The 20,472-nt window shown below is 33.1% G+C and overlaps 1 protein-coding gene and 1 long non-coding RNA gene across 3 annotated transcripts; one reads left to right on the forward strand and one right to left on the reverse strand.

The window, feature by feature from the left end:
- Nucleotides 1-4: 4 nt before the first annotated feature.
- Nucleotides 5-2,707, forward strand: LOC122588972. Of its 2 annotated transcripts, XR_006322208.1 has the most exons (3): nt 64-1,342; nt 1,417-1,797; nt 2,359-2,707. It is a non-coding gene; the product is annotated as an uncharacterized LOC122588972 (long non-coding RNA). The 2 variants fall into 2 exon arrangements; XR_006322209.1 differs by lacking the exon at nt 2,359-2,707 and having other exon boundaries at nt 5-1,342; nt 1,417-1,945.
- A 3,007-nt stretch (nt 2,708-5,714) lies between these two features.
- On the reverse strand, nt 5,715-7,184 carry LOC122590267 (expansin-A8-like). The gene is made up of 3 exons (XM_043762595.1): nt 7,014-7,184; nt 6,309-6,621; nt 5,715-6,210 (listed from the first exon to the last, which is right to left on the reverse strand). The coding sequence occupies exons 1-3, from the start codon at nt 7,132-7,134 to the stop codon at nt 5,907-5,909; spliced, it is 738 nt and encodes a 245-aa protein (XP_043618530.1). The 5' UTR covers nt 7,135-7,184; the 3' UTR covers nt 5,715-5,906.
- Nucleotides 7,185-20,472: the final 13,288 nt, after the last annotated feature.

Raw genomic sequence — 20,472 nt, forward strand, 5'->3', positions numbered from 1 at the left:
GAGTTGCATCATCAGGTAATCGACTATGACCTGTTTTCAAGATATATCTTCTAAGTTTATGGAGTCTAATATACATGACAAAGAATAACTCATCTTAAAAGTTATAATACTTACACATGTTGATATAGTACTATGTTATACAACTTACACAAGTCACAACGACACTAGTTGAAATTAAACAAAGCAAAATAGTGCAATATGAATAAGATGTTGACATAATTAGTTCCCAGGATTTTGTGACTATACATTAGGAACTAAATAATTAATTAATGAATGAAAATTGGTCATGAATTAACGGTAAACATTCTAATACATTTTTATAAAATACATTTTATGAAAATCAAACACTAAAGACGTGAGTATAATCCGGGCAGTTAGCCACGATTGCGACATGAGAATTTGACATTTGGCGATAAAAGTAGGGGACACACTGTAGTGTCACGCAGCCAATGGAAGCTGCTACAGGGTCGGCTGGACAAACACTATTGTGCTAAAAGCCTAAAACATAACCCTTTTTTCGTTTTTACAAACGAGTCCCAAGTGGTCACAGCTTCACTTTGTAGCCCGATACAATTTAACCCCTTTTGACATGTTGCCCAACCCGTCTAACCCAAAGTTTAATATTAGCAACACGACAGTAGCCATACTACAACTTTTACAATGAAGTCAAGTATGATCATTTATATTAATCAAAAAGCATATAAGGATAGAAACGATTCTTTAGCAACAAACCTACAATATACATGTTTTCCTTTAAAACAAAATTTTTGGGATCCATGTTGGAAACTCTCTTAACACTTACTTTCAGTATAAATAATATAGAAGAATATATGGGGGGATTGTTAGTACAAGTTAAGTTTTGTTTTATGAGCTTAAAACATAACTTGATGTAACAAATATGAAGGTTTGATAGTATATAAATGGGATAAGTATCCTGAGATGTAACAAACTTTGGACGAATGTCAATAGTAGGAAATAACTAAAGTTTTGTGTATTGTATTGTATGCTAACAACTTTGTGGGAAACATAGTTTATAAAGCTCATCTCATTTGGCGATCTAACCATTGTCTAAAATTGATCTATACGCTTGTTCCCGGGATGGCAATGGATCGGATGTTGTCATACCCATATCCATTTATTTATCTTCGATTGTAAAAACTTGAAAGAAATAAAATCTTTTGCGTCCCCCAACATTCTTGTTGCTGCTTTATCTCCGATCCTCAGACCTTTCAGAAAGTGACATCACCACAAGAAATGAATATCATGTTATGGAAGATAAAGACAGGAGAATCAGTTTATACTTTAAGTCAGAAGAACATCAGTACATGACTAGGGCAACATGGTATAGTTTTGTGCTTCTTGTTTTGGTTTATTTAGTCATCAACTTCACTTGTGATTGACATAATTTTTATTCAGGCCAACAATCAGATTTAGCTCTGATGAAGCAGTTGCTTCTCGTATAACAAATGCGCTACTGTTCTTTAATGCTGTTAAGCCCGTAGTTTTCTTCCTCCCCTCTGTTTTGGCTCTCCAATTCTGGTGCTGGGGGACCGTCACACTCGAACTCCTGTGTTTTGCACACTTGTATTTGTTTATGTAATGAATTTCAAGCGCCTATGAATTAGTTCCCGGAGAACAGAGGTGTCTTTCTATTTAGAAACCAAGGACCATAAGAATAGTTAGACACTTCATCTTTCCAAAGGCATTGTACACAAGATCAGAATTCCTGGAATAGCTTCAGCAAAGCTATCTAAGAAACTGGGATCGCATGTGGCTATGTTTGTTTCAGAATCGAAGGTTTGTATCTAGCATATAGTTGTATGTATACGGAATTTTGACTCTAAGCTAATATTGACCCGGGCTTCACTTTTTGATTTCTTCCATTAGATATTGTAATTTGAGGGACATTGGTTGACATGTTTGATGAACTAGATCTTGTTAGATACTTATTGTTATCGATATTACTCTCGTTCATTATATTTAAGGGATACTTAATCTTAGAATGTAACAAACTTTGAACGAATGTCTATACTAGAAAATAACTAAAGTTGTGTGTATTGTATGTAAACAACTCGAAAATAATATTTATTGTATGTAAGAAAATGTATTCAACCAATTAAAATCAGACAAGTGGCACCTCTATATGGTTGCCACGTATGTTTTCTTACATACAATAAACATTTTTTAAAGTTGTTTACATACAATACACACAACTTTAGTTATTTCCTACTATAGACATTCATCCAAAGTTTGTTACATTCCAGGATAATTATCCCTATATTTAAATATGTTGCGAATGGTATTGGTATTAGATGAACTCACTAACCTGGTGTTGACATTGTTTAGTACACTTTTCAGGTAACCAAGAGAACCCAAGAGCTTGATGTGCATTTGCTAGAAGTTAGACTTGGACTATGGATCCACGATTCATTACCCGATGATGGGACTTGCTTAGGATCATTAGTCATCTTTGGATGTTATTTTATAAACTTTTGATGGTTTTATGCTCCTCATGCTTTTGTGACATTGTGTATTAAATGTTGGGTTCACGGAATCCTTTTGAATTCATATATAGTCTCGTGCTACGATGATTCCATCTTGGGTCATGCTTTTCGGTGCATCTTGAGCCTAGCTCGGGGTGTTACATCTTGGCATACTCATGAAATGCTAATGCAAAAATGCAATCTAGTCGATTGTTTCCTTGACAGTTAGTAATCAGTTTATTTGACAACTGATAATGTCTCAAAATTGTTTTATTTCTCTTAAATTGTCATTTAGCAGTACCAACCCTTAAGTTATGAATGGGTCCATATGAGTAATACTTGTATAAAACGCCTCAAAGAGCTCGAAAATTCACCAAAAATTTCATTTGATGCGTAACACCCCTTTAATTGCTTTATTTGAAAACTTAGATTATTATCATTATAATATAGTTTCATAAATTATAAATCAATTTAATAGTATGCATAAAACTCTTATTTGGAAAAGCATTGAGAGTGTTTATGGGTCACCGCTACTGGTAGTTTAAGTTTACCCAAATGTAGATATTCTCGGCCCACTCTGCCTGACTTGTCCATTTGGGCCACCTCTAGTTTTTAACTTTTAATCATGGATTTGGAAATTACATGTTGACCATGAAATCTTGATTGGTTTGCGGCACAAAGATGTAGTGGCAGATGCAGTTGCATCGTTTGAGGTCCCAGTAGATGCCCACAGTTGCGAGATGTTTGTTTTAACTCCCACATTGTCTCGTGTTTAAGTCTGAACGATGTGACAATACAAAAGCCTACGGGCTCCTCCTCTCTTTGGAATAATATAGGGTTGTTTATATATCATTAATACACAGAAGATGTTTGGTTATGTTTATGTTTATGTTGTGCGGAGTTAATATTCCAAATGAATTTGCAGTTTCTTGACTTATGTTATCTTCTATTTTTATTGCGTCAAATATGGCATACGAACATCATCAAAAGATAACCATATGATTATTTATCGAAAACTTAAAAATAACTTTCTATAAAGAAGAGGGTAAAATGAAACATAAGATCTGTAATTTTGTAGTAGGAAAAAATACATAAAAAGGTAACCTATTTACCCAAAACTCCTAAAAAAGAACCTATTTAGTTTTTGTCTATTTAAAGGATTCAGTTTTCATAAATTTCCTAATAAGGGGAACATCGTTAGTTTTTGACACCAGACTTCCGTTAAATGCCACGACACCCATGCCACGTCATCATTTTTGCTTACGGGACATTGACTAAAACATAAAATATATTAAAAATAGAAAATCCACCATTTTTCATTAAAAAGAAAAGAAAATAGTACGAGTGATAAACTCGATCCAGTTTGGATGTTAACCTCGTTGACATACTTTTTAACACGCCTTTTTCCAAAAAGTCCGTTTTCATTATCACTGGAAGAATCAATAGCATCCAGGTCAATCATTGATATCCATACAACGATCAATAGCACTAATAATTAGTATCAATCGATCAATGCCATTTATATGAGGAAAAAAAAAACAGAAAAAAAAAACAATCATACATTACATTCACTCAATACATTAAATTCACTCAATGTTTTCAATTGTAAAAAAAAACTACATAAGTGGGTATATACAATTGAATGAAACAGATCACAAAACCTGAGTGGGTCTCATGGCGGTTTCAACATTCAAGGGCAGAAAGACGGTGGTCAAAAGAACCCAAAATGGAAACCATATTTTCAATAATGGACTGACTTTTTTGTAAGGATTCTCTCGTTTTTGCTGCTTTTTCGCTCAGATTATCAACACCCATCATCCGCATAGGAACACCCATGATCTCTCAATCTATATATATATATATAGAGAGAGAGAGAGAGAGAGTACCTATATCTATATATCTCTTCCAGTTTGTAAGCAAAAAAAGTGATGCAAGTTTGATTGTTTGAAGGTTTAGTATATTATGATCATTGATTGAATAATCGATCGATCTTAGTTTGACAGGGTGGGATGTGTGTTTATTACTATTTTCTGTTCTTTTTTCATGAAAATTAGTGGATTTTCTGCTTTTTAATATATTCTATGTTGTAGTCAATGCCACCTAAGCAAAGATGATGACGTGGCATGGGTGATATGACACTTAACGGAGGTATGACGTCAAAAACTAACGATTTTACCCTTATTAGGAAATTTATGAAAATTGGATCCTTTAAATAGACAAAAACTAAATAGGTTCCTTTTTTTTTTAAGAATTTTGAGTAAATAGGTTATCTTTTTATGTATTTTTCCCTTTTAGTGCGGAGTAATTTTGAACAAGTTATTGCCAAATTTGATGTTGATATCATTTTGAATCTTTAACAGTAAAATGTTCTCTTACAACTTAAAGACCATATGTAGCAGAAAGATGTGATATGGCTAGGGTTGTTGTCGAGTCGAGCCAAGCCCGAGCTTAGCAAGGCTCGAGCTCGACTCGAACCATATTTGCTCAGCTCGAGCTCGAGCTCGACTCGATAGCTCGAAAAGCTTTCAGTGTAAGCTGGAGCTCGACGAGCTTGTACCTACTATATGGCTCGAGCTCGGCTCGAAAAAGGCTCGAGTTTGGCTTTTATTTATAAACATGACTCGAGCTCGGCTCGAAAAGCTTGAAAATATATATCACTTATAACAAAATTTATACAAATAGCCCTTGTAGAATTCGAAATTTACTATTTAAGAATTATATATATAAATTTTTACATAATATATGGAAAGCTCGATAAGTATTCGAGCCGAGCAATGTAAAGCTCGAGCTCGACTCGATAATTATTTCAAGCCTTAATTTAAGGCTCGGGCTCGATAATAGTTCGACTCGATCGAGTCGAGCTCGAGTTGCTCGAAAAAAGCTCGGCTCGTTGGCAGCTCTAGATATGGCTGCAGATCCCTGAACCCCAAATCGATAAATCAAACAGATTCCAGTATTGTATAGGTTCATAAATAAGATTACTTGTTCATAAACGTGCTCAAGTTAAATATGATAATAATCGAATCATGATGGTCTAATTGATGAACTGCATCACAACATTGATAATCATCAAATCATGTTAATTAATAAATTGTGTAGATTTCTCATTAGGCACTAAAACTCTTTCTGCCAATTATATAATATGATATGATGCTTATGAATTCTTGTGTCTATTACAACATTAAAAGGATGAAGTAGTGTCACACTATTTAACACTATATTCCAAGAAAGTAGAAAGGTAAGGAGTAGTAACACTACCACCCAAATGATATCATTTGTGTATATTTGAACATTGTAAGGTAAGCGGGTGCTAACTTGCCACCTCTGCAATATACAAAATCATTAGAATCTATGCTTTCAAGTTTTTTCTTCTTTGAGTATCCATTTTTAACTTCCACACCTTTGTCTACTTGTTATAAAACCTTAAAATTGTGCTCCTTGAAACGTCTGACCAAACTGCCAACCAGCAGGTGCCACGTTGTAGCTCGTGATGGTTCTTCCATCGCTAGTGGTGACTTGAAAGGAAAGGCTTTGGCCATTGATGTAAGAATTGCTTTGCCAGTTTTGCCCCCAGTTTCGTGACATTGCTTGCCATCCAGTGTTTGATCCTTTGATCGAGACTGCATGTACATCCCCTGCACCGCCAACGTTGGTGATCAAAACCAAGTTGAAGTATGAGTGCCCGTTTATCGTAAACCTCACTCCTCCCTTCTTCGCACAAGGTACCCTATACAAAGTAATTTTTCAAAGCCATTGATGAGTCATATAAGCAATAATATTAGTACAAATGCTTTGTATACGGAATTAAAAAAAAAAAAATGTTACCTTTGGAATGAGACGGGCACAATACCAGCCCGGTATTGTGCAATTTGCAAGAAAGCAGGCTCTGCTAAATCAAAGTGTTGTAGAGGAGGGTTGCACCATCCACCATTATCATTAGATTGGGCAGGATTAGGCGGGCAGAAGTTTGTCGCGGTGACAATTATGCTACCGGGCAAGCACCATCTAGGGTCGTCGGTGCATCTCATCTCATAACATGACCCACAACTTAAACCATCATTGAAAAGAGCAGTACTTAATGCCGCAGTGTTGGTACCATATCCTTGGCTATACAAATTTCCATATCCACAAGCACCACCTGAAACATACCAAATCGATCTTAAGCAAATAGAGCTTAAACAATAAATTAGACTCTAAAAGGTTTTTAAACTATAGCGCTAAATTATCTATAATGTGTTCCAACTTTAAATGAGTCTATTCCGTATATGTAACTTTAATTTCAAATATTGTTACTAATTAAAAATATATAAGCCGGTGATCAATGTGGCATCATGCGTGGTAACTTATATGGATGCCAAACATACTCTTACATAATATAATTCTATTCAAAAGTTGGATACTAATAATAAGAGCTTTTGAAAAAATACATACTATACATTCCATACTATATATGATATGATACATTTTCAAACACTTAAACTCATATCTAGACAACATATATTTTTAGTAAAAGTGGTTATAATTAAGTACCCATTGTGCCAGAGGCATCTCCTCCACCATAAAAGGTTGCATGGCCATTTTGCCAATATCCTTGGACGAAACTAAAGAAGCAAACAAGTATTGCTACAATGGAAAGTAGTGAAAAAGCCATTGGGAGAGTCTTGACTTTTTAGAAAGGTTGGGACAATTTGGGAGGAATCGACCAAACTAAGAGAGTTATATAGGAGATGGAGGGAGGGAAATGTTTTGGTTGTGGAAAAAGTGTTTTAATTTGGAAAGTGACTATTTTAACAAATGGATATATCTGCCATCTACATTTATATTTTATTCGTTATTATATATTGTTATTATATATTGTGGCTGAAAACTGTGGTGTCACTACAAATTATATTGCATTTGTTCATATTTTTAGGTGAGTGTGAACAAATTAAAAATTTTGTCACGCTTTTTAATGTGTAGAAATATATTAAATTAAAAGTGTGTGAAAATTTCTCCACACTAAAAAGTGTGTAGAAATAAAAGTTCACACTTTTTAGTGTGAACTTTCATAATTATTTTGTCACACTCCATTTGTCCACGACAACTAAAAAAGTTACCGTGAACAAATGAGGTGTGACAAAATAAGTTTAAAATTTCACACTAAAAAGTGTGAACTTTTATTTATACACACTTTTTAGTGTGGAGAAATTTCCATACACTTTTAATTTAATATATTTCTACACACTAAAAAACGTGACAAAATTTTTAATTTGTTCACACTCACCTAAAAGTGTGAACAAATGCAATATTGTTTGTAGTGTGTATATAATATGTATTTTTTTTATATTTATTATATAGTCTGTATTTTAGATTATCCTCAAAGTGTGTTTATTGTTTTCACTTTATTTATTTAACACTAGACTCTTGTGTCTTTTTCTCTTTAATTTGTTGGTTTGAACTGAATATACTCTTTTGAGTGTTTAATTTCTTCGTTAAATGTTTTCTTTTGAACTCTGCTTGTTTAATCAAGTAAATACCATGGAACATGGATGTATGTATGTCATTATTGTGTAATGGTCTTAAATAGATATTTGAAAAACCATATTGTTTAATTTTCTGGAGCATAAACCCATAATTGAATGCTACTACTTAATTGCACAACATCATAAACGAAAGAAACTTGTATATAGCTTAATTACTTCAAATGTATATATGTCATTATTTAAAATGATCCGGTGTACACATAAAAGCTTTTTATTTTTGGTTCAACTCAATCAAGAGGATGAAACCAACAAGGTTGAATAAGTAGTTTTACCTAATTTGCTTCAGCAAATAGAGATCGAGGATTTTATATCCTCATGCTTTACCTGGAAGCAGTCTCTCTACATGACTACATCATAATGGTAGGGGTAAGATTGTCTACATCTTAAACTACTCATACACCTTCGAGGTATTATAACTCAAAAAAAAAAAGAAGACATTTGATGTTTTTTTTTTTTTTTGGGAACAGCGCTAACTTACTTATTCTTACTCAATCAAAGAATACGAGTCCTTAACTGTTATGTGTATACTACAAACAATATTGCATTTGTTCACATTTTTAGGTGAGTGTGAACAAATTAAAAATTTTGTCACGTTTTTTAATGTGTAGAAATATATTGAGTTAAAAGTGTATGGACATTTCTACACACTAAAAAGCGTGTGGAAATAAAAGTTCACACTTTTTAGTGTGAACTTTCATAATTATTTTGTCACACCTCATTTGTTCACGGTAACTTTTTTAGAAACTGTGGACAAATGGGGTGCAGTGTGACAAATTAATTATGAAAGTTCACACTAAAAAGTGTGAACTTTTATTTGTACACACTTTTTAGTGTGGAGAAATTTTCACACACTTTTTTTTCAATATATTTTCTACACACTAAAAAACGTGACAAAATTTTTAATTTGATTATACTTACCTAAATGTGTGAACAAATGCAATATGATTTGTAGTGATAATCTAATTGAGGTATCAAGTGACTATTTCAGACACCCAGTCCCGTCCAACCAAAAATGTTTATTAATAAAGATTTGAAGAGAACCATAAATGTAGTATGTCCATATAGCAAACTGATGGTGGTTCGTCATTTAAAGTTATATGTGAAAGACTTAATATCAATGCATAAAAAGTGAGCTCATAAAATTTAACCATTGTCTAGATATATATCTAGCTAGTTTTATATTCTTAAAATTTATAACCGGGGAAGAGGTTAGAAATGAAACAAATAGACTAAATGGAACGTGCACTTGCTTGGTGAATCGTAAGTAGGTCCGTACAAGCACATGCATTTCCCCAACTTGTATCTTTCATTGTTCTCATGATTTATTGAGATTTGATTCGTTTAGTATTTTGCCTTCTATTTTTATTTATTTTTGTATTATGAAAAATATAAATAGAATATGATATATGATAAATCATTGTCTATTTAAGAAACGATAGTAATAAGTTACAAAGTAATATCAAACAGTTAGATATATATAGATATAGTCATATGAGTAGATTATGCATTTGATTTGATTTTTTATAACTAATTACTAAAAAGTGGTTATTTGTTTTATTTTGATTTACAATAGCGGTTATATAATGATTAAAATCGGGATATTTATTTTGTCTACATTCAATAGTAAACTATTATTACTAGTATATTTGTAGTGAAATAATTTCCGAGGAGGGTGATGCTCATGCACTCACAATCCATATTCTGAGTGTTATGGTAATCAAGCACAAAATAGGTGGCTAGAACCTCCGTTCTTAGTTAATCATTTTATTATTGATTAATTAATAATTTGTGGCACTCAAGGAAAACTAGTAGACTAAAATCCATATCCTAGTTATGTTATACTCAATTAGTATTAATTATAAATAATCACACATGATAAGTTCGACCAATATATATCTGTACTATGGATCGATTGGTCGAGCGTGAACAAACTAGTTAAATGGCTTCATTACGTATTTGTTATGACTAATCAACCTATAATTAAGTTGAGTTTTGTTTCTAATAATACTTTGTAGTATGTATTGCTCTATGCTATTGTCTTCTTAAATTAATATAAAAAATAAAATAAAGTATGACCGGCCATTTGTAATTAAGATTTTTCTGAATTTTTTTATGCTAAATATGAACAAATATTAGGTAAAGGAAAGTGAGTGTATGAAAATAGCCTGCCATGTTATGATCACATGAATATGCGGGTATTGCGGCCCCCCTTTATAGTCCTGTTTTCCTTGTATATATTTTTGGTAGGCATTCATATCAAAATGATGAACGAAAATGAGACAAAGAAATGTGTTCTTTAAATTAGAATAGAAACCATACCCTTGTAAGTAAGATAATGTTTTTAATATTTCGGTTTGAACCGAAAATCTTTGAATCCCCACATGAAACGGGCTCGTGGTTGTGGGACCGATGTGTGTGCCAAGACGAAGCTTTTGATCGATCAATTAATTTCCTAGTTAAGCCACACGGCATGTAACTATATAAAAACAGATAACGGTTCTCGTGTGTATAGATCGACAACAATAATCTCATGTATAACTTTGCAGACACCAGAATCTGATAGCTAGTAACCACTTAATTATGAAATCCAGATTTCAAGATTTGGGTATATCTTAGTAACATGGGCTATTGATCGAATAGAGATCGATACAAGTTTAGATTTCAATGATAATCAACCAACAACCATCAAGAATATTGACACCTTAAATAAAATACTACAAGTTACATTATGTAAGTTATGAGTATATATAGATTGTATATATAAGCAACAACAAAAATCAAATGATCGAGATAGTTCTATTATGTGTAAAACCATTCGAGATAGTTCTATATAGTTGTTTTTTTATAACGACAATTTTTCAAACTAAGACTTGCCCTCATCGTCCAACAGTAAGGCCATTCTCGCACTACAATTATTTCATAACATTTGATCTCATTTTTCATAATCATCCTATATGTAAATAATTATTTCGTAACCATCCTATATGTAAAATTGTAAATAATTATTTTTCATAACAATGCGTATAGGAGGATATGTAAATAATTTACAATAATACAATTATTTCTTAACCATCCTATATGTAAATAATTATTCTCTCATTTGATCTCATTTTTCATAACAATACGTATAGGAGGATTTGTAGGTGTAATATTGTGTAGAATGAAATATCATTTTTGAAACATCTACAATAATCGAACCTTAAATGTTAGCCACAAAAGGAAAGGGTGATGTTGAATTGATCCAAATTGTGCATGTTGTTTCAGGGACCAATGTAGGGTTTGCTCATAAGGGTTGTCTCTTTTATGATGAATAAAATTTATAACAAATTTTTTTATATATAACTTGAGTGAAGTGATCAAGTGACTAAGTGAAAACCAAAAGAATAGCAAGAACTGTGAGACGATTAAAAAACATCTTTAAATGCTTAGCCCTTAGAGTTAGGGCTACCAAAGTGGCGACCACCAAGCAATTGTGCGGAAAGAGATGGGATGGGGATATAGGGAGAAGTGAGAATAGGAAGTAGGACGCCTGTGTCGTATCAAACCGTCACCATCTCTTGGATCGCCGTTCATCAAATCCATATTATTCCTATATAGGGATGGCAACGGGCTGGGTATGGTCCGGGTTTAGATAATCCGGGACCCGGACCCAATTAAAAATCTCTGTCCCAAACCCAGACCCGACGGATCCCATTTATTTATTAACCGTCGGGTAACAGGTTTCTCCACAGGTAATTGGGGATCCATTAAAGTTTTCTTTGCTACAAATGTCGGGGAGGTTTCACTAGTTATAATGTAATACCCCGAGTTAGGCTGGAAATATTACCGAAAAGATATAGCGTATGCATGGGATTATCGTAGAACATGAACTATATGAATTCGGTGAATCCAACATTAAACAAACAAGTACATAACACATAATGCAAAATAAGGAGGCAAATGAATCCTGGATCTATGTAAGTCCAAGCCCAAGTTCTAGCACAAACATCAATCATCCGACACCTCTTGGATTCTCTTAGTAACCTGAAAAGTGTACTAAACAAGGTCAACACTAAGTTGGTGAGTTCGTAGGAAAGAATGAACAAGAACACAAACCAATGTCAACCAATACAAATTAACACCAAACATGGTCTAAGATTTGCAAACTTGTACCCAATGTCCCTCAATGTCCCCATGTCGTCCATAATGTCCTCAAGTACTAAACGTACCTGTAAAATGTCATCAAGTACTTAAAGTACCCATTTGTATTGTCATCATGCACCTCATTGTACTCAATTGCACATTATGAACCTCATTGTACTTAATTGCACCTCATTGTACTCAATTGCACATTATGAACCTCATTGTACTTAATTGCACCTCATTGTACTCAATTGAACATCATGCACCTCATTGTACTCAATTGCACATAAGTTGTTCATCCATGACCATCAATGTCCACACATAACCAAAACACCATGTGTATATACTTCGTACGATACTACTTTTGAAAAGCCTTTGATGCTTATATATAGGGTCACCCGCAGCCTTCCCACCACATCTCCAACCTTTCAAAGGCATTATCGTCCTCCATATATACACAATTAACCTATAACAACTCAACATACATATACAATAACCATACAACAAATCACATAATTGCACATCTACAAAATTGTCACACAACATGTAAATCCATAAATCAATTAATGTCTCCATAACAACCATGTCCATCAATAACCATCACACGTGTATTCACATAATGAACTACATATCAAGGTATTTAGAATACGCAGGTAAGCAACAACAAGTAATAATGATAGCAACAAGTATCTTAAGAAGTCCTATGTTTTCATGCATGCACACATTGTCCCCCAATTGTTCTCTTGTCCTCCATAATGTCATCACCCAAGACACTCAAACATATGCCCAATCAAGTCATGTCATCAATCAAGAAAATCAAGCGTATGCACAATTGAACTATGTCATAAATCAAGGCAAACATATAATTGCACGCTCAAACAAGTCAACTCACAACAGTTGTACACTTTTCAGCCTGAATCTCAATTGAGTAGGGAGCTACGAAACTCACCTTGATCGGCAAAAAGGAGTTAAGGTTGAGTTATAAACGTCCAATTGTCCCGCGTCCACAACCTATTAATGTACATAACATGTTTACAAATCAAGACTTTACATATGGTTTTTAACTAGTTCATCTTGGTTCTTATTTTGTTCATCTTGGTTCTGATTTGTTCATCTTGGTTCTGATTTGTTCATCTTGGTTGTCACTAGTTCATTTTGGTTATGATTAGTTCATCTTGGTTGTGACTAGTTCATTTTGGTTATGATTAGTTCATCTTGGTTCTGGACTGTAATTAACGGTCATTAAAAACTAACGGATCTTGGTTCTAATTTGTTCATCTTGGTTCTGAACTGTTGTCAGAATTAGTCCTCAAACTAATGACCATTAAAACCTGCACCCATTTCGACCCAATATGCACCCAAGCTTCATTTTGACCTCAAAATCAATTAGGAGACACTTCCAAACTCTTTTCCAAGCATAAATAAACATAACCCACAACACAAACTCGATATATAACATCAAAACTTGTCCAAATCCGTTCTTAACTCAAATAAAAGCCTTATGAAACCTTAATTCGACCCAAAAATCATTTTGACCATTTTGGAACCATTTGGAAGCCACTAATCATGTTACCAACACCTTTTGGATAAAATCCATCATCAAAAAGTCTTTCATTTTACAAATCCAAGACCAAAATATACCCCAAAAACACTCAAAACCCTAATTTACCCAATTAATTCGGTTTGTGATGATTCTAATCCAATTTTTTATAGGGCTATTCATAATTAGACAAAATTAAACATAACCCTTTCCCCAATTTCGTTTTGTAAGGCCAATTTGTGCCCAATTCATCTTTGACCCGTTTTGACTTTTGACTAATTGACTCAAAATCGGATTTTTGGAGCTTAGATTCGTTTTGGGAAGCTTGTATGGACATATTTAGACACAACCCACTTCAAAACTCAACTCATAACACTAACTTCATGCTTAAACTCGGATTTGACCTAGTTTACCCATTTTGTAACCCTAATTTTGACCCATTTCGATTTTGACCTACAAATTGCACTCAAGAACACTTGGGTTTGACTAGAAACATGTTAATAAACATAAAATGATGAATTTGAGTGAAATGTAACTTACCAAAAATCACCACAATGCTCAAATCTGAAAATTGACCCGAATTGAGAAAGTTCTTGCACTTTTTGATGACCCATATCTTGATATGATGCAAAGGAGATGTAATAGATGATGTTTCTAGCACTATTCTAACTTGAAACCATAACTTTTGGTGTAAGAATCTTAGAGGGAGAGAGATTTGTGTGTGTGTGTGTGTGTGTGTGTTTTGTTCTTGAAAGAAGAAAGAAAGAAAAGATAAGGGAAGGGAAGGAATGGATGGGTGAGGAGGAGTGGAAGGGGGCCGACCTAGATTCCAAAAGGGTAGGCTCCCGCTTCGCTAAATTTGACAAATAGCTAAACGTTGACCCTTTAAATGCCAAAACGGACCCACACACATAATTTAACTTAACGTTTCGCTAAAACCCACTAATTTGCTCAAATCTCTACCTTAATTTACAAAAGTCATTTACATTTAGTTGTTAATTTAATTGTTATCTAAAATGAAAAATCGATTAGCACCAACTAATGACCTCGACAAGCACATCAGTCTCAAATTAAACGATAAATTGATCTATATGTTCACATTGCACTTAAATGAACTCCAAATCACACTTGAACTATATTAGCCAACTTGATAATTAGTTAAATTGTACATATGGTCAAAGAGTCAGGAATCACAATTGTTACATATAATGTCTCTCTAAAATAGAGACTACTGGTTGGGAAGGATAGTACAATGTCGTTTATAAGTTAAGGATTTTCATGTAATATTGGGTGCATTGAGTTGTAACAAACTCACTTAAAAGATTCAAACCTCTTGTTGCTAACGGTAAATATTGATGGAAAGTGATGTATACTTGCAAAAAAGAAAAATGAATGTTGCGTTATTCTCTAATGCTCTTTCACGGTTAAGAAGATTAATATTCTTAATATCATATATATTAAAATATATACAGGTTGGGTATACGGGTTTGGAACAGGTACCGAGTATACGGGTCGGGTATGCAGGTTTCAATTGTAAACAGACCAAGACCTGGACCCGCAAAAAATGTAATATCGTTCCCACACCCAGCCCTAGACCCGCATACCCGGCCTTAAAGTATCGGCTTTCGGATTTCCTCATCTGGTTCGAGCGTTCTTGCTATCCCTATTCCCATATATGTCCGGTGAGTGGTGACAACCCCTTTAGAACGGATGAGGGCAACGCCCGTACTGTATCAATATGTTTTCAACACATGACCCATATGATTTTTACAAAAAAAATTTATTTATTTATTTTTTTAATTGGTTTTTGTTAAAAGAAAAACAAACAAAAAAATATTCAAAAAAACTAAGTTAAAAAAAAAAATTAAAAAACCACACCAAAAATGAGAAAGATGGAAAAAAAATAGTGGTTCTCACAGTTCTCTCTCTTGTTTGATTCTCATATTAACTCTACCCTATACTTAATATGAACTGTATTATTGCATTTTTAAATTCTCTTTTGTGTATCGGGCTATTTTTCATTCTTGAGTTTTTTCTTTAAAAGAAAAGAAAACCAAGGGCTTTTATATGTAAGAACTTTCAAGCCATTTTTGGGCTGATCTAGATGGAAACTTTCTGACTCATGTGTATAATTACCAATTTACCCTTATTAACTAATGATAACCCTATAGAGAACAAGCCATTTATAATTTTTTCCCCTTTCCTTTTTTGGTTCTGCCATAGAGTTCATCTCGGTTTCTTTTTATTCTTTATCCAATCTTTTTCTTTCTTTTCTTTTAAATAAAACTCAAGAATACAGTGTAAAGGAAAATAAAAGGAAAAAATAGAAAACCAAGGTTTTTATATGTAAATACTTTCCAGCCATTTTTGGGTTGATTTGGATGGAAACTTTTTAACTCATGTGTATAATTACCAATTTACCCTTATTAACTAATGACAACCCTATAGAGAAAATGACATAATTCTGAAGTTATAATCTTTTTCCTTTTCTTTTCTTTTTTTTCTAACTCAAGAACACTATTAACTTTATATTTTCTTGTCTTGGTGGTTGCTGGTAAGAGAGAAGCTGTGAATTAGATATAAACGAGATATGAAAAGTGTCATCAGTAAGATACTGGACTAGGATTCCAAAAGCTACGTCCATCGGCCAGCTCCCCAAGGCCAAGGTCATGAAACCACCAGCTGCAGTAACCGTTGGTTCTAAGCTACAAAGCTCTGAACTTCCTTCAACTATTAGAGTACTGACGGCTGCATTGTTTAAATCAGCCAAATATGCGTTATCTGGCCCCCCGTACAAAGCCGTGGAGAAGGCCAAAGACATGCTTGTCTTTGAGCCCAACTAGGAAAAGGGCTCAGTCACTCTCAGGCTAAACTACGAGAAGTATGTATGGATGACACGAGTTTTACCTAAAGTGGCCCCAATACGCTCTGAGAGACGTGGGGGGATCACCTTCTACATCATGCCGATAAACGACATCGATAAGGATAGCCCCGATCTCAACACGTTCATTTGGGATGGCAAGTTTCATGTGTTCGGGTAGCTTCCAAGGACATAATTAGGAGGTGGAAGGATGTATCGCTACTCGGTGGAGCTGCCAGATGAGGACTATAGACTGGACCAGCTTCATATCTACCAGTTAATTAGTTGGGACTTAGTCGTATGTGTTCCAGATAAACATCAGCTGATGCAAACCCCAAGCCAGCGGGTGAGAACGAAGACCAAGAAGCAGCAGCCGATGCAAACCTGGAGCCAGCGGTGTGAGGGCGAAGACGGTAAAAAGGAGGCATAGGAGTAATTTGTTTAAGTAACGACAGATGGTTAATGTTTAATTTTTTTTTGTGACTGATCTCGATCTATGTCGTGAATCTCTTACTTTTGTTAACTGTGGTATTTAATTTGTGGTATTTAATTTCAGGATTACATACTTTGAAACAAAAACAAAAAAAAATTGTATTTGATTTTCTTTTCTTTAGTTTTCCATGTAACTCGATAATACCTTTTAGATATATATATATATATATATATATTTTTCTTTTCTTACCTTATCCAATGTTCTCCCTTCTTTTCTTTTATATAAATCTCGAGAATACAGTGTAAATGATATATAACTTGGACGGAACAATGTAGGGTGTAAGGTTCCACAAAAGTTTAATTAATTGTAATGTATTCTTTTTTTTTTATTGGTAATAAATTTTATTAATCCGGCCCAAAACTTTTTTGACTTAACTAATGAGTGTATTTACATAATTTATTGACCCAAATGATCATGTTTTAGCACTCATTAGTGTTTGATAAATCAAGTTGGCTTACCCTGAAGCAAAATTCTAACTCCACCTCTAATATACGATGTGATGTATTCTGGTTAACAGTATTGTCAATCATTTAGTTAGAAATGCATCAAACATGTAGCACTCGGTATATTTTTGTGAATCACAGTAGATCCTAGTCAATGACAATCGAGGTGAAGCCTAGTTAAAGCCAGAGTCGGCATAATCCATAACCTAAACGGATAAGTTGGTATTGAGAGAGGTCAACTCATTTTCCATTTTCCGAAGACCAAACTCTAAAACGTTTGGTAGGATATTCGTTAGATGCATGCTTGCTATCAATATAATCATTGAAGATAGATGCTTAAAGAATTTTAAAGATAACATATATATGTCAATAAAAGATTACCTCAAATAAATGAAAGACACCATTTTGTTGTTAATATTTTGTAGATAATGTACTATTTCGTTACTACATTTGTTCATGAACCTGAATGTTTGTTTGTTTGTTAATAGTAATACATGTTGGAAATTCTGAATATAACACTTGTCATTGCTTTACTAATTATAATACAATAAAAGTAAATATGCGAAGTAAAAAACAATAACAAGAATATGATGTGACACCGAATATGAACAACAACGGGTTTAACACCTGCAGAGGATAACAAAACAGAAACAATAATCGTCAAAGGAATCGGGCTTGTATTTGACACAATTCCCTTAAACCGATTTTTCGTCTATTCCCAAGGTACACCGGCTCAAAGCGGAGTACTGCTGAACTTAAATACTTGCCTGAAAGATGAATGGAACACGGGGATAGGATGCTAATTCAGAGAATTATATATAGAGAGTTTGCTATGTGTGTGTTTTTCTCATATAATTCAAATCTCAAACAAGATCATGGTAAGTTTCATAATGATCATAAAGATCATTAAACAACAAATTGAACGTAAAATGTTAATAAATAATACGTTATGGAATGAAGCTAAGTTAATTTCATTTCCAATTTTTGTATTCATTTATGAATATACATAAATGATACGTTATGGAATGATGATTTTCAATTTCAAATTTTGCACCAAACACACCACTTTGAGATTGACATCTCATTTACCTTTAACCCAATTTGGACATGTCTTAATTCATTGTATAGTCTTTGTCAGAGACTATACACCCTCCAAAAAGTTCTCGATATATATCACTCGATCATATATTTATTGATGTCCAAAATTAAGAAAAAACTCACTTTTTCCAACAATATTGTAATATATGGGTCATTTCCATTACCAATATGCTAAGACGTCATATCACGGTTAAAATAAGGACAAATTGAGATAACCTTCTTACTTTAATTCATTATAAAGGAACTATTCAAACTTCGTTTATTTGAAAAATTACATTATCAAAATTCAAGAAAAAAGACAGAAATATCTTCAGATTCATCCATTGGTCAAATCGTCAGGTAAGATGCAAACGTGGCTTGACACGTCAATAAAACTTTCACGTAGGCTATCTTGAGAGTTGGATTTGAAAATCTACCTCCTCTGTGTCCCTGAATAGTTAATTCGGCGTCATCCAAGGATGAAAAACGTCTTAAAAACATTGTGAATGGATTTTCAGCGCCAACTAAGAAGTCGACTAGTACTCTCTGTCCCAATTTAAATGTCATGTTGATTAATTTTGACCGTAAATAACTTTGTTTGTTACATGTAACACTTATAAAATATATGAATGGATTGAGTTTTTAATGTACTTTTCGTCCATATAAGTTTCATCAACTACTATATAGCACAAACAAAGTTATTTACGGTCAAAGTTAGTCAATATAACAACTAAAATGGGATGGAGGGAGTAAGTTTTAATAACGTGTCAAGCTATTTTGGTATTTAATGGAAGATTAACGAATGAAATTGACAATATATATATATATATATATATATATATATATATTTGACTTTTTTATAATATAGACTTTTAAATAGACGAAGTATAAGTGAAAAAGCTATCTGTACAAATTACAAATTAAAGGCCCAATTCGATCCATATAAAACCTAATACATATTTTCTAACATAGTAACATACCACACTTCGGTCCGATCGACATTAGGGTTGAAGTAAAATGACAAACAAGTTTAAGCTATCATTGACTATATATTTGTTTTTTGGTTATAATTTAGGCAATTATGAACCTTAAAATGAATACGAATGTCAAAGTTCTAAATGAATCCCAAAAAATACCAATATACACAAGAAACGCTTACGTACGTTGATTAGTTACACACGTATATAGACTAATCTACCAATAAACTAAAACATGATTGACATGTTCTTGAAATGACACGTGGCGTAATCCTTAGTCGACACGTGTTCTTTTAATTTATTTTATTTGTTAAATCAACTTTGTTAGTTGTATATAAATTCAATTTTCTTATTATACTTAGAATTAAAATCTAACTCTTGGCTTATTAATACAAAAGACATTATAATCTTTTGTGATTGATCATTTTCTCATTAATAAATTGAATCTCTTTATTTCTTAATTTTTCAAATCCAATTACTTATATTAATTATAATAATAAGTTATTAACAAGAATATTTCAAAACTTTGAATTTACGACCGAAATCATAAGGTTAATTGTCATAATCCATTATGCTTACAATGCAAGTTACGATTTTGATGTAGTTCTAAAACTTTAAGGTAAATCCAAAACCCTAACTAAACATATATTATATTTTATATTTATCATTACTGTTTTATTATAATTTAGCTTCGATTATCGATTTACTTTAACCACAATTTATTTCAGACTCACGAATTATGTATGAGGCATATTCGAATTTCTTTATGATACAATCTATTTAGCAATCGTACATCGTACGGGTTTTAGGACTAATAATATATATATAAAGACATATCATCAATAAAATAATAATTCTATCTTAACTTTCATTATATTTTAAAATAAACTCGTACCCTACTATGTGATTATCTAATTGAGGTTCAAAATAAAACCTAACTGAAGTTAATATATAG

The sequence above is a fragment of the Erigeron canadensis genome, chromosome 2 (genome assembly GCF_010389155.1).
Source record: "Erigeron canadensis isolate Cc75 chromosome 2, C_canadensis_v1, whole genome shotgun sequence".
NCBI classification, from domain to species: Eukaryota; Viridiplantae; Streptophyta; class Magnoliopsida; order Asterales; family Asteraceae; genus Erigeron; species Erigeron canadensis.